The sequence below is a fragment of the Poecile atricapillus genome, chromosome 8 (assembly GCF_030490865.1).
Source record: "Poecile atricapillus isolate bPoeAtr1 chromosome 8, bPoeAtr1.hap1, whole genome shotgun sequence".
Taxonomy (NCBI): Eukaryota; Metazoa; Chordata; class Aves; order Passeriformes; family Paridae; genus Poecile; species Poecile atricapillus.
Genome location: NC_081256.1, coordinates 3,758,476 through 3,771,721, shown reverse-complemented (window position 1 = coordinate 3,771,721; position 13,246 = coordinate 3,758,476). Strand labels below are relative to the sequence as shown.

General features: G+C 40.8%; 1 protein-coding gene across 2 annotated transcripts in view; it reads right to left on the bottom strand.

Moving 5' to 3' along the window:
• Positions 1-2,673: 2,673 nt before the first annotated feature.
• LOC131581708 (glypican-5-like) overlaps positions 2,674-13,246 on the bottom strand; it is a 341,002-nt gene continuing 330,429 nt past the window's right edge. For both annotated transcript variants that reach the window (XM_058844270.1, XM_058844269.1), the window contains one exon: positions 2,674-6,302. In XM_058844270.1, the coding sequence (XP_058700253.1) occupies positions 6,100-6,302 (203 nt within the window). In that variant the 3' untranslated portion in view covers positions 2,674-6,099. The remainder of the gene's footprint in view (positions 6,303-13,246) is intronic.

The following is a 13,246-nucleotide window of genomic DNA, read 5'->3' as shown; positions in this document are numbered from 1 at the left end:
CAAGTTCAACACAGTGTTCTCAACTTCTGAACTGTATATGCATATACAGAGATGTAAAAATGGCACTAGTATCTATATTCTTGAAGTCTTACTGATTTCCTTTTTCATTACTGTATAAACCAGGCTACAAATCTGGGATACCATACTTAATTATGGGAAAGTGGTATCAGACTTCTTCCATTTTAACTGCATTTAAAATGTCAGTAACTATTTTAGGTGCAATAGCCTAAAAGCCCAGCCTAGCTTTTAAGCCCAGAAGATGTATGAAAACGTGCTTTTTCATTCCCCTGAAAAGCAATTTTTACAACTGTGTATTTGCAAGGAGTTCAAAAAAATAGCAATGCATTTATTTTTTAAATGAAATGTCCATAGCCTGTAGAATAATTCAAACAGGTGCTAATTAGGTGTACAGAAAGGCCACTGAGGACAATTTATATATCTCCCTGCAAGAGAAAAAAAAACCTGAATAAATATTAATTGCTTATATTATGCAACTAATTATTTTTAAGACGACACTAAATTAACTGCAAATATTATAATTACAAAGTACTGGGTAATTTACTAAAGATTAATTGAAATGATTAAGTGCAAACAGCATAATTTTGCAAGGTGGTATTAACACTTTCTGCATGGAAATAAGAGACCAGCGTGGTTGTTGGTGGGTATTTAATGAAGCACTTCAAGCACATCGTGAGAGCACCAGTGGCTTCTCTTTGATGTGCTCTTCTCCTGGAAGGGAATGGCAGGATTTCCATGAGGGGAAATCCTTGTAGTGTTGGTAATGACCAGAATGCCTAAACCAGTCTATTTAAGGACAGTGACATGGAGTGAAACAAAAATATTGCATCATGGCCTGTCCAGCAGCCTCTTCTGAAAGCTGCAGCAATTGCAGCTGCTTCCTGAGTAAGGACTGAAGCAGCTGCACCTGCATTTGGAATGCATTCCTTGCAAACAGCAAAAGGACATCCACTGCAAGCAAGATATTGGAAATACCACTGTGCAGCAATAGTTTTAATTGACTTTGCTGAATTCAGTAGCAGCTTCCTGCATGCAGGCTTCCTGTGTGAAGATGGAATGGTGATGGATCTGGAGAAGGGAGAGGGACTCGAAAAATTGTTCTAGTCCACCATGGGTGATTTCTTTCCTAGGAGTATTCTTTTTGTTAAATGCAAGACCTTTTCCTGAATTTATTCTCTATTTATTACAATCTCTCACCCAGCATTTATTTTTTTGGTGGCTTAATATTTAATACAATTCAAATGTAGTTATTTAGAGAGCAACAATGGAAAACAAAAGATAATTCAGTATTGAGAATAATTCTAGACTGCTGAGGCAATGGGAGGGAGATATACTTGTGTTTTTTTTGACTAACACATGGCAGAGCAGTAATGACATTGACTGGAAGATGTTCCACTTTTCACTGACACGTATGCCATATGTCATTACAAGAAGCACCGAGAGTAGTGAGATGCTATAAATGAAAATAAATGCTTTGTACTTATGGCCAGTTGTAAAATTAAGCATTTACAGTGTGCAAGATAGGAAATGTCTCCTACAGACCTAAGCTTGACTATGTGAGGAGACATGAGAAAAGCAAGATTATCAATTGATTTCCACTTTTAAATGGGTAGACTGCTTATCAATTTCCAATAAAAAGCTGAAATCCCTCTGACACCATGCTAGCTAGGAAATTTGACTCTTTAACATAAGGAGTTCAATTCAGGAACTAGGAACTTTCTGGATTTTTTTGTCCTAGTCAGTATCTCAGTTCAAAAATACATTCAGGAGTGTATTTCAGCTCCTTTCACTTGAATAGACCTTTCTTCAACCTAATAATGTGCAATACTGAATATCTCAGTTAATATGAGCAAAAAGGCTTGACTAATATTCAAATCAAGTCTGTACACAACATCCATTAGGCCAACATGGAGAAGACTCATACAGGATGAGAGAGTCAAATTTAAATTTTTTCTCTATGTTGCAATCTTGGTTTCAAAAGGAAATAGGGCTATTTTAATCACAGATCTACGAGATCAGAGAGATGTGAATCTCACAGCCAGACACCCACACACAGAGCCTCTGAAGTCAACACAGCTGGACAATATTGTGTGCCCTTATCAAGCTCTGACAGACATTTTTACCTCAAAAGGTTCATTACTGAGACATCAGAATCACAGCTCCTTATGCAATAACGAAGTTGCACCAGAAGACAGGGCACAGCACTGGCAATGTGCAAGCCAGAAAAAAGTGTGAGAGGCCAGACTGTGTAAAGCATCTAAACTGCAAAAAAAAGTCCAATTCCTAGCAGGTGGCTGTGAAGTTGTCTGAAAGTGCAGTCTCTTGATTCTCTGCTGCTCTTTGCCTGGCCAGTCTCCAAGAGATGATTTGGAGAGGTGTAAAAGCTGCTTGGAATTAGCTGAGAACACTGGGCTCAGGGCTCAGAGCAGCCAGCTGGAGGCTGCCGTGCCCTGGCTCCCTGCAGCCACCCACGCCTGTGCCCACCCACACTCATCCTCCCCATGTGCTTTCACAGCCAGGAAGGGCACTGGAAACCCACAGACCTGAGCCTCTTACAGGAACACAGAGCCTGAAGAGCAGTGAAACACTAACAACTGACACTGTGCCCATGGCAGCTTTGTCTGATTTGGTAAAAAGCCTGCATCACTCCCAACAGAAAATTGTACATTGATTTTACTCACAAATGTATGACAGCAGTTACTTTCCAACGCTGGCATTCACAAATGTGGGCACAGCAAAATATTCAAAGAAAGTCATAGCAAAACAATAAACAATCAGAAAGCAGTGGCTAAATACAATTTGTAACTGTTAGGCAAGGCTACAGCAATGTTCTTAGACTGGTACCTTATTTTACACTGAGATTACATATACAAGTTCAAAAGTATTTTGAATTTAGACCTTTGTAATTACATCATAATTACAGTGTCCTGGGTAACAAACTAAGACTTTGTAAAGCAGGTATCTTATTCATCTGAAAATGAATGCTTCCTTTATCTGACACAGCCAGTTGGTTTTGCTTATGCTGGTATAGATGGTTTGTTTGATGGAAAACATTCTTTTTGAAACATGTGAATGCAACTGATCTTGAGGGAAAAAAATAATCATAAACCACTAGTAAAAAGAAACTGCACTGCCCTTTAAAATGGCACCATTTTTGATACTCATTGTGAACATATTTCATGCTGGTTTGACCAGTACTCTTCTTACAGTGTAGAAATGTTTTTGCATGAAATGTATTAACTGATGTAGAGCCCTCTTCCCTCATTCTGCATCAAGTTGTGCCTAAAAAAATATTGTTTGAGTCCAAGGAAATGAGTTGATTCTATCTCACCCCATGAGTTGAACTTGTTGTGTTTTGTTATAGAAACTTTTAAAGGGTTGCCATGTTTAGCTTAAGAGATGAATACATATATTTGCCAACCAATCCCCAAATCCAAACTCTTGATTTTTCAGAGGTTTCTGTTTAGCCAAATTATGACATTTAGCAACAACAAATAACCCCCTGGGTGAATTATCACATTCTTGCTCCTGGGGGCCTTCTGCAGCTCCCTCTGCTGCAGCTGAACACGTGGCTGGTGAGATCGCTGCTGAAACCTTTTCCAGAACAGATCTCAGACACACACCTGGCTCTGGCTGTTCGAGTTCCCTCTCTGCAGGTGAGGAAAACCTGGAAACTCCAAACTGCACAGCTGACATCTGCCAGGATTGGAGCCCAGCCCTGAAACTCCTATCCATAGGAATTCTGATGGACACTTTCAGGGCCTGAAGGATGACTGAGCACTGTCAGCGTGAGGACACCAAATCAGGCTGGAATTGCTGCAGTGAGGCCACAGTGCTTGGTGTGAGCTGAGGGGCAGGTGCTGAGTGTGAGCACCCAGGTACATCTCTGTGTGTGCACACACAGCTCCTGTCTGACACAGCATCACAGTGCAGGATTCTGCCAGGCATTACAGAGTCCTTCCACTGCACAAATGATGGGACCTGCATGCCTCCGCAGGTAAAACAGCACTTTTCCAAAGGGCACCAGAAATGAATACAAGAAACAGCATTCTTAATTAAAGTTCCATAGATTGGTGCAGCTCACAAACCCTGGAAAACACTCCTTAGGGATATTAATATCCTTACCGTTGTGAAAAAATCAGAGTTAAAATATAAAATACTTAATGTAAATATCTTCTCCATTTTATCTCTGTAACAGTAAAATCAAATTATCTTTAGGAAAATTTAGCTGCTGCCACTTTAGAGACGCTGCCTTTGCAGCATCCATGGGTCTGATCATACCTTTATGTCATAAATATGATCTTGGAACCAAAAGTGGAAATGAAACTCAAGCCCCACGTTTGCAAACATAATTAGACATGTTCACTGATACTGTCTGGAAATGTGTGAGCGTAGTGAGCTTTGCTGACTTACTGTGTGCTTGTTCTGTACTATTGTCACCTCCTGTGTGGTGACACCCAGCAGTAATCCTGGCCCATGGCACCTTCTTTGAGTCAGGCTTCTGGAATCAAAGGTGGCAATAAAAAGCCTGAAGCTGGTTAGTGAGATCCAGGGCTCCTCTTTTGAGTAATCTCAGTGACTGGGTAACGCCAACTATCAAAGAGATGTCTTACAAAAAGCCAAAGGCAAGTGTTTTACATTAAATCTTACAAAACTGTACATAAGAATAGTCTACAACATGAAAATGGCCATTAAACGTTGTAACAGTTATGTAGTAATTCTAATGTTTCATATATTTATCATATTAATCACTGTATTAATACAGTTGTGTTTGTATACATATATTCAATGGCACTGTAAACAGTTGTTGGAAAACACACATCAACTCTTAACCCATTAGAAGTTATTATAGTACTTTTTCATCCAAAAAGTTAAAATGCATTGACTTAAAAAAAATAGCCTTGTAATATAATGCACATTTGACATTTTCTAGGGTAGCAATCAAGATGAAGCATAACAGAGAATGTTCTAGATTTCAGAATGTTTTACATTTACATCGATGTGATACAAAAATTTTAAACAGTAAATGTAATTAAATAATACACAGTTTATGAAACAGTTGCTTTCAGAGATCCATAATACACAAAATCTAGTTAGTGTCTAATGGGAGTTCCCAATAATTTATATCTCTGGGATCTTTATGGAAAACTTAAGTTGCTTTCTATGAAACATCTCATAGGCAAAGTAAGTTTGAACTAAGTTTTTTTTTTTTTTTTTCCTTTTCTGTACAGAGCTGCATTCAAGTGGATAAAACATTTTTATGTTTATTTATGTTTCCCTTTGCTGGACATTCATCCAATAAGCCTTGAGCATATGCTTAAGCATCTGGTAATGACATTTTGTGGGGCAGGGAAACTCACTATCTATGTCCCTCAGTAAACAAAGTGGTTCTATTTTTTCCACAGTTAAGGCAACTATACTGATATATTAGACACACCATATGTTTTTATGTCGCTTCCTACAATCTAAACAGTAAGAATGAAAAGAAGTTTCAAACATGCTTTGATCTTCTTGACCATTCAGGAATTTCACCAAGCTGGTGGAGAGCTCTTCACCGTACTGGGAGCAACCTGGTACCGGGGCTGGCACTCGCTGATCTTTAAGGTCCATCCCAGCCCCATAACATTCTGGGATTTTATCAACTGTAGCACAGCTTCTTAGCTGTTCACTTAAAAAACAAAGTATGGATTGCCTTGAATTTGAAGACTGACCACTCATATAACTTACCAGAAAAATTAAACAAATAACAGCCAGTCAGATTCTAGCAAACGAAATCGATAAAAACAGTAATGCACACATACACAATTTCTGTGTTTTCAGTTATTTCTACCCCATCACTTAAGCTACTCAGACCCTTGTGATCATCCTCGCTGTACCTTGGGTGGGCTTTGCCAAAGGCTATCTTCAGACATTTTAAGTGATGACACTTGGTATCTGCCAACTCCAGCATTTCACTTCTTATTTATCCTAACAAATCCCATCAACTAGAGAGCCATTTCCATTTGTTTCCTGCCGGGTAAGGCTGCAGGTATCAATGACAGTGAACAGGAGCACTAGCACAGCATCTGCAGGGCAATGCAGCTACAGGGGACAGAGCCACAGAGCTGCCAGTGCTGCCACAACAGCAAGGGAGGGACTCAGGGCTGGGCTGCTCCCATTTCCAGTTACACTGTGTTTGGAGGATGACTTGACAATGCTTGTGGTGGTTGTGGTGTCCATCTTTTTCACGGTTGGTTTTAGTTCGTTTCTGTTTTCTGGATGGGTTTTCTTGTCCTTGAGTACATCTGAAAACATGAAATTAAACATGAGATTAACCACACATCTTTTAAATAGTGCTTGAACGTATTTTAAATATTGCTGAAACATGTTGTACACTCACTCTGAGTAACTGAAACATGGCTGGACACTGATGGGGAACTTACACTCATTTTAGTTGGGCTCAGTGTGGCTGCTCTGTCCTCAGCAGCCCCTGTTCTGCTCAACAAGTCTTCTCTGCCTGCCTGGCTCTCCTTGGCTGCTCACAGACACAGCCTGAGCAGAATAATAGGTATTCTGCATTGCAGTGCCTGGGTTCAGAACCTCATCTTCTCTCACAGAAAGTACCTTGAGTTTCACCTGGGCTGGGAACCAGCTCATGCTTTAAAATGTGGTGTTAGGATCGAGTGGTTTTGTAACACATCACACTCAAACACCCTCCAGGCTGCTGGGCTGCTGTGGAGATTGGATATTGACTTAACACAATCCCAGAATGGTTTGTGTTGGAAGGGACCTTAAAGATCACTTTGTTCCACCCCCCTGCCATGGCCAGGGACATCTTCCACTATCCCAGGCTGCTCCAAGCCCCATCCAGACTGGCCTTGGACACTTCCAGGGATGGGGCAGCCACAGCTTCTCTGGGCAACCTGTGCCAGGGCCTGTCCACCCTCTGAGTGCAGAACTTTTTTCTAGTATTTAACCTAAATCTCTCCTCTTTTCATTTAAAATCACTAGCCCTCATCCTTTTCACTGTCTTCCTGTGTAAAGGGTCACTCTCCCCATTTTTTGCAAGTCTCCTTTAAGCACTGGAAGGCTTCTCCTTCCAGATGCATTTTGAGGCAATTCCATGTATTTTTATATAAAGAATTGGATTCAGAAGAAAGTAGGAGTAGCCCTTTATTGCAAAAACATGGATTTTTTTTAAAGGGAGAAAATAATAAATCTTCAGTTATGTAGACATTTCCAAGCTATTTGCAAATATTACTGAGAGCATATTGTCCTTAAACCCTCTCACTGGCATTGTGGAGAAATAACAAACAAACAAACAAACAAACAAACAAACAAACAAAAGGACTGTTTCATCTGCTGAAGGGATGATGATTTTATAGTCAATCTATAAAAGTATAGCTGAGTGCTCAGAAAGAACAAATGCCTACCTAGAAGAATTTATAATTAACAATAAATGCTCAGGTCCAAGTTTAAAGGATTTGTGATACTAATGAATGCAGTGCACATACAAAAGAAAGCAAAAGGCATGGATTTGTAATGCAGATGAAACAGCAGTCCAATCTTAAAATGAAAACTCTGAATCACAGAAGCAAGTTCCTGGCAGAAACTGGAAAGATGGAAAGTATTCCAGAAATGTAAATGCAATCTGAGATCATTGTCTGCATGTCAGTAGTTCTGAACAACCATCAATAAATTCACTTGATACTAAAAATGAGCTATTGTATTGGGAAAGCACACATTGTTCTTTTGCCAGAATAAACTGCAGAAGAAATGCAATGAATTCCTCCATTTTACCATAATATCAACATTAATCCCGGAGGAATGTGTGATTCCTACACCTGACTCAAGAGGAACTGCAGTGAAGGGACAGCAGCTGGCAAGGCACACTTTGGGAAAAGGGAATTCTGACATTGTGCTCAAAATTCCTTATGGTAAAGTGCAGGCAGAGCTTCTCTGTGATTCCAACTTGCAGTGGAGCTCACAGAAAGGAGGGGGAGAAAAAACATGCTCAAATTGTTTAGAAAATATCAGTATTCTGAGGACATTTAAAGAAAAATGGACAACCTTCAGACTGTCATTAAAGTAAATTAAGAATAAATCATGGAAATAGGTGTGTTCTGACACTGCCTCGAGTCCTTTCCATCACTGTCACTCTCCTTTGCAACTGCTGTAAAGGCACTATTTCTCTGCTGCCTCTTATATCATCCCAGCCTGCTGACTTCAGCTCTCTGGGGCCAGCTGATTAAATTAAGACCTCACTCAGGTAAATCTATTCCCCTCTTTCAGCTGCCTATGTCCAGCATTGTAACTTGATTGGCGTCTATAAATCGGCCAGACTGAAATGTATTAATTCGTTTATTTCCTTACTATTGACTTTAACAGAAATCTAAGGTAAGATTTAATGCTATCAGAGAGAATGTTGGTTTTTAAAAGCTTTCCTCTCAGTGACTGCTTAATGCACTACATAACAAGCGTTAAATAATACATTAGAAACTTCTGCCTTCATCCTTTCCAGAGGAAGGACTCCATTCTGAATTCTCTCTGTCTTCACAGCAGAGGATCTTCCCATGCTATTTGTGGCCAATTCTAATTTGGGATCTAATTGTGCAAAATTGGCATTTTATTTTAAATGCTCTGTTTTCTCCTTTCTTAAAAATAAATAAAAATAGCTTAACTTTCAATTCAGTTCGAAGTATTTTTCAATCCTCTATTTGGTTTCTAAGGCACAAATTTCAACAGTATAAAGATTTCCCGTTTTATTCCAGTTTCCTTAGAGTTCCTGTTGCTTACTCACTCCACGATTTTGGCTGAGAGACTCTGAGTTAAATGAGTTTTCCCTCTTAAATCTTTTTCTCTGAGTCAGAGATGGTTATGTTCAGTCTACTGCTGACATTCAAAAGGCAAAAAAGTACTGATCATGCTAGGAAAGAAAAAAGTGTTAGTGTGAAGACTAGCACAGAAATGAAACTTCAGTCTCAACACAGCAAACCCCAGATGTTCAGCGCCCATGAATCCGGAGTATGACTTCATAAAACCAGCCCACCAAACCCCACAGCTGTGCTTTCTTCTCCTGTTTACCTTCTGTGTTTTAAAGGCTTTATGGTTGCCCATTAGAAGCTTTTTCCATCGCTAGAAACTTCCTTCCACCATCAGTCCCTCTCTCCTTTCCAGAAATGAGGTGGTTAAACTCTCTGAAGGTTCAGCTCACCTCAGCCTGTCACTGGGCTGGCCTTTGGACACTGGCACATGAATATTGTTCAGTGCTGTTCACCTACCACTGCACCACGGTGCTGCTCCAGCCGCTGCAGTGGCGGCTGTGCTGCTCCCTCATCCTCCTCTCGCTGAGAATATTCAACTCCTGCCAGCAAGGGAGCTTAGGGAAGGCAGCTGACTGCCAAGGCAGCCTTTCTGAGCAGCCTTTCAGGACTCCTGCCGAGGACAGGGTCTGCTGGGGTCACTGAAGATGGCTCACAGTTCCTCCAGACCCCGTGATTACAGCTCAGTTTGTCCAGGGGATTGAGTCCACTTCCTTAGCTGAACTCTCATCTGTGTTAACTGCTGCTAAATTCACATCTTGACAGTATAAACAAAACACAGAATGAAAATGACTTGACCTCACTGTTTAGAGTGTTCAGGATTATCTTCACCTCCGAGATGTAACCGCAGATTGCTGCCCAGAAACGCGCGTGCTGCTCTGACGGCACCGAGCTACTCATAAATACCTCTATGGATCAATCCTATTCCTCAGAGAGACCAGCTTAGGATGGCAGGAGAACCAAAAATGTCACTGACATCTAATTTAGGAACAGGAAACCTCCCTATAGCGAGGGCTAATTATGCCTTTCAAATGCATTCAGAGAGTCACATGTTAAATACACTGAATTGGAGGCAGTAAAGATACCAGGGCAAAACAATGCTGTTACAAGTTTTTTAGGTTATTACCAGGTCATCAGACAGAAGTTCAAGTCATATTGGCACCCAAGATGACAGTTCCCCCTTCCTAGGCCAAATGATTTGCAGTTTGCTACTGCTAGGGATTATTAAAGATGTAACTGTTTATTGGTGTTCTTGCATGCTATTGCTCTCTAGTGAGCAGCATCAGCAGGGGCTGCTTTAATCTGTTTCCTACTGTCCTGCCAAGGGATGAACAAGTTCAGCTACTTAACAGAAACCTCCTTCCATTTTTGTCCTTCTCTTGATCTGATTTGTGCTCAGTCCTTTCTGTGTGATGGTAAACGAGTGGATCTCTGCTCGTCAGGCACTGCACTCATGACTGCCCAACAGCCTTTGTGCCTCTAAAGCAGCAGATCCTCTCACCAGACAGGGGTACAGCCCCTGGGAGGGGAGGCTGAATAAAAACAAAGCAGAGAGATTTGCCAGAGCAGTCCTGTAAATGTTAATTACAGCAGCCTGGTTTCTAATGGAGCAGGGCACTGGCAGCAGAGAATCCGCGCTCATCAATCCACCGCGCCCGGAACGTGCGGATTCTGGACACGGTTCCATGCTTTAACCAGGAGCTGCTGGAGAGAACTTTCAACCCAGCTATCTGGGGAGACAAAAGAAGCAGAGATTGTTTATTTCTGCTCTCCCCATGTTAATTATATCAAGTCAGACCTGTCCATTTCTTTATAGACTTTCATGCAAACACTGTGCTTTGAAAAGACAGACTGTCAGCATCTACGATAGCAAATTAATGCCTCGGTCTTGAATGCCTCATCATGGGTGTAATGACACTCATAATGCAGGGCTGAAGTGAACTGGTCAGCACCTGCAGTTACTCTCCATGTTGGAGCTCAGTTGCTTGATAAATTTCCCTTCGATCACAGGCTTGGGTTTGGCTGACAGCTTCATAAGAAAATTAAAGCTAGGTGCAACTTGGTGGAACAGGCTCTTAAATTACAGTAGATGCTGCAGTGTTATTATTAGCTTTTTATCACCTTGGGTAGCAAAAGCTGAAATTACTTTTACATATTCAAAGGAAGAAGCTCTGAAATTGCAAAACAATGCTGTCGCCATAAAATGTACCAGCAATTTCCAAATAATCCATTATCCTGACATTAAGACCTGCACTAATTATTTCTAGTAACAGCTGCAGCAGACAAATGGAAACAGGAATGTGGAAATGGGAATGTGAGAACTCCTAAAGTATTCTAACTCATGATGCAGTTCTCCAGATTCTGGAGTCTGTTATTCTGGAGTCATCTGTATACTACCAGTCAGTAAAAGGTGGGTGTAATGCTTGCTTTGTGGAGCCAGAAGAAGTGAACAATGAACAGCTCTGTATGTCCTGTTCTACCATTTTCTATTTCAGCCTGAGAACGTGGTGTCCAGAGAAGCCTTTTCCCCACACACCTTTTTATGGAAGCCTGGCTTTGGGAGGAAAAGAAAATAATTCTTTAATTAGAAAAAGAAAGTTTCAAGTGCACAGACCACTCTCCCCACTGAACTCCTGAGTGGCATTGAGTTCAGGCCAGCCTTTCCAGGTGACCTGTGGGACAAGATTATGGGGGTAAACTGATGTGTCCCAGTTTGATTCTGAGATCTTTCCATTTCTCTTCTTAAGAAGTTTCTCTTTTTTTTTTTAAAGAATGAGTGGGGGGATAATCATGAACTGGGACCAGGATTATCTATGTACAGGTTTTAATTCTATATTAAGCTCTGTGTGATCTTTGGCAGATTGCCATTCCCTGTGGACCAATGAGAGAACTACTTTATTTCCTGCACATTTTGTGCATTCTGGATGCAAATTCTTCCATGTGAGAGCCATGCCTACTCTCCTAAAGAAATAACATTGGCTGGAACCTTCAGGAACTAATTCCAATGCAATAAAGAAAAGGCAAGAACAACCATGAGACAGTCTGAGATGTCAGGTGCCTAGAAGCCAGGCTTACATGAAATGGTGGCTCCTTTTCCTAAGGAATCTCTTAGTCCATACACATCTGAGTGCAATATTTACCTGTGTGGAGAGAACAGGACATGATCTCAGCTGTCCTGCTCTAAGGAAACCTGTCACTGCATGTATGTGGCTTTTGATATACAGTGGCCATAGCAAACCCAGCAGGATTTTCAGGAGCCACAATACAACTGTATTAGTTCTGGATTTAAAAGTAACTTTTAAACAGTAGAATTGCCTCAGCTCCTTCCATGGTAAATGTCAAGCAAGAACAATCCATCTTTTCCTTGGGAAGAAATAATTGAACCTAACAGACTTCTTGTGATTCAGCACTACTTCCATTAATCAATCAGTCATTTGCAAGAAAAGGTTTTGTCATTTTGTTTATATTAATATGGGACTTATTCAAATGCAGACAAGCTAAAAGTATAAGCTTAAAACATGCCAAACATCTTTTACATTTCCTGGAAACATCTGTTTTTAGTCTAGTCCTAGGCACGTGTTTGTGGTTGCATGTTTATGCTTGTTTAGTTTGCCAGATACCCCGTACGTAGTGCAGCACAGCTGACACGAGATCCTGAAACACAGCATGGAAGTATCTGTAAAACATGATGTTCCCAGTAAATCTGTGGAACATTTGTTGTAACCTTCTTGTAATAAAAGAAACAACTCAAAAGCCCTTTGACAGCCTTCTGCCTTCACTGTATGGTGCAATTAATTAGCTAAGTTTGGAAATTGTGTACATGCCTCAGTGGTAATATCAGGAAGACTGAGAGCGATCCTGATTCCGCATGCCTCACATGCTCCAAACTCCTATTAAACTTAATGGGAGTTTGGGGGGATGAGAGGAATGCAGGGCTGACCTTTATGGTTAAAGATGAATGTGAGCTCCAGACTTCAAAGATTAGGTGCCCCTGCCAGTCTGGAGTGTGCAAGTGATCAGCACGCCAAGTGCTGAAGGCATCTGCTAAATATCACGCCACAGCTCAAAGCTGTAATTAAGAAAAATATAAACTGGCTCGAGGAAGAAAAATATTAGTAATAATTGAAAATGCTTTGGCTGTTGCTTTTGTCCTGATGATCTCATTAGTTTTGGTTACAGAAACAGTTCTCACGCTGGCTGACGTGGGGCATGCTTTGTTTGTGCTCTCCTTCTACCCACATCTTTCCGAGTTAACTTTTATTGCTCAATACAAAGGTCAAATCGAAGGCTTAATTAAATTGTATGTGGGGAAACTATAAACTTATTTTGGAAGGGAGTACAAAAATATTTAAAGCCATCCCAACTCCTCTCCCCCAGACACGCCTTAATTTCTCGGGAAGAAAAGGAACATGTGTTATTGACACTCT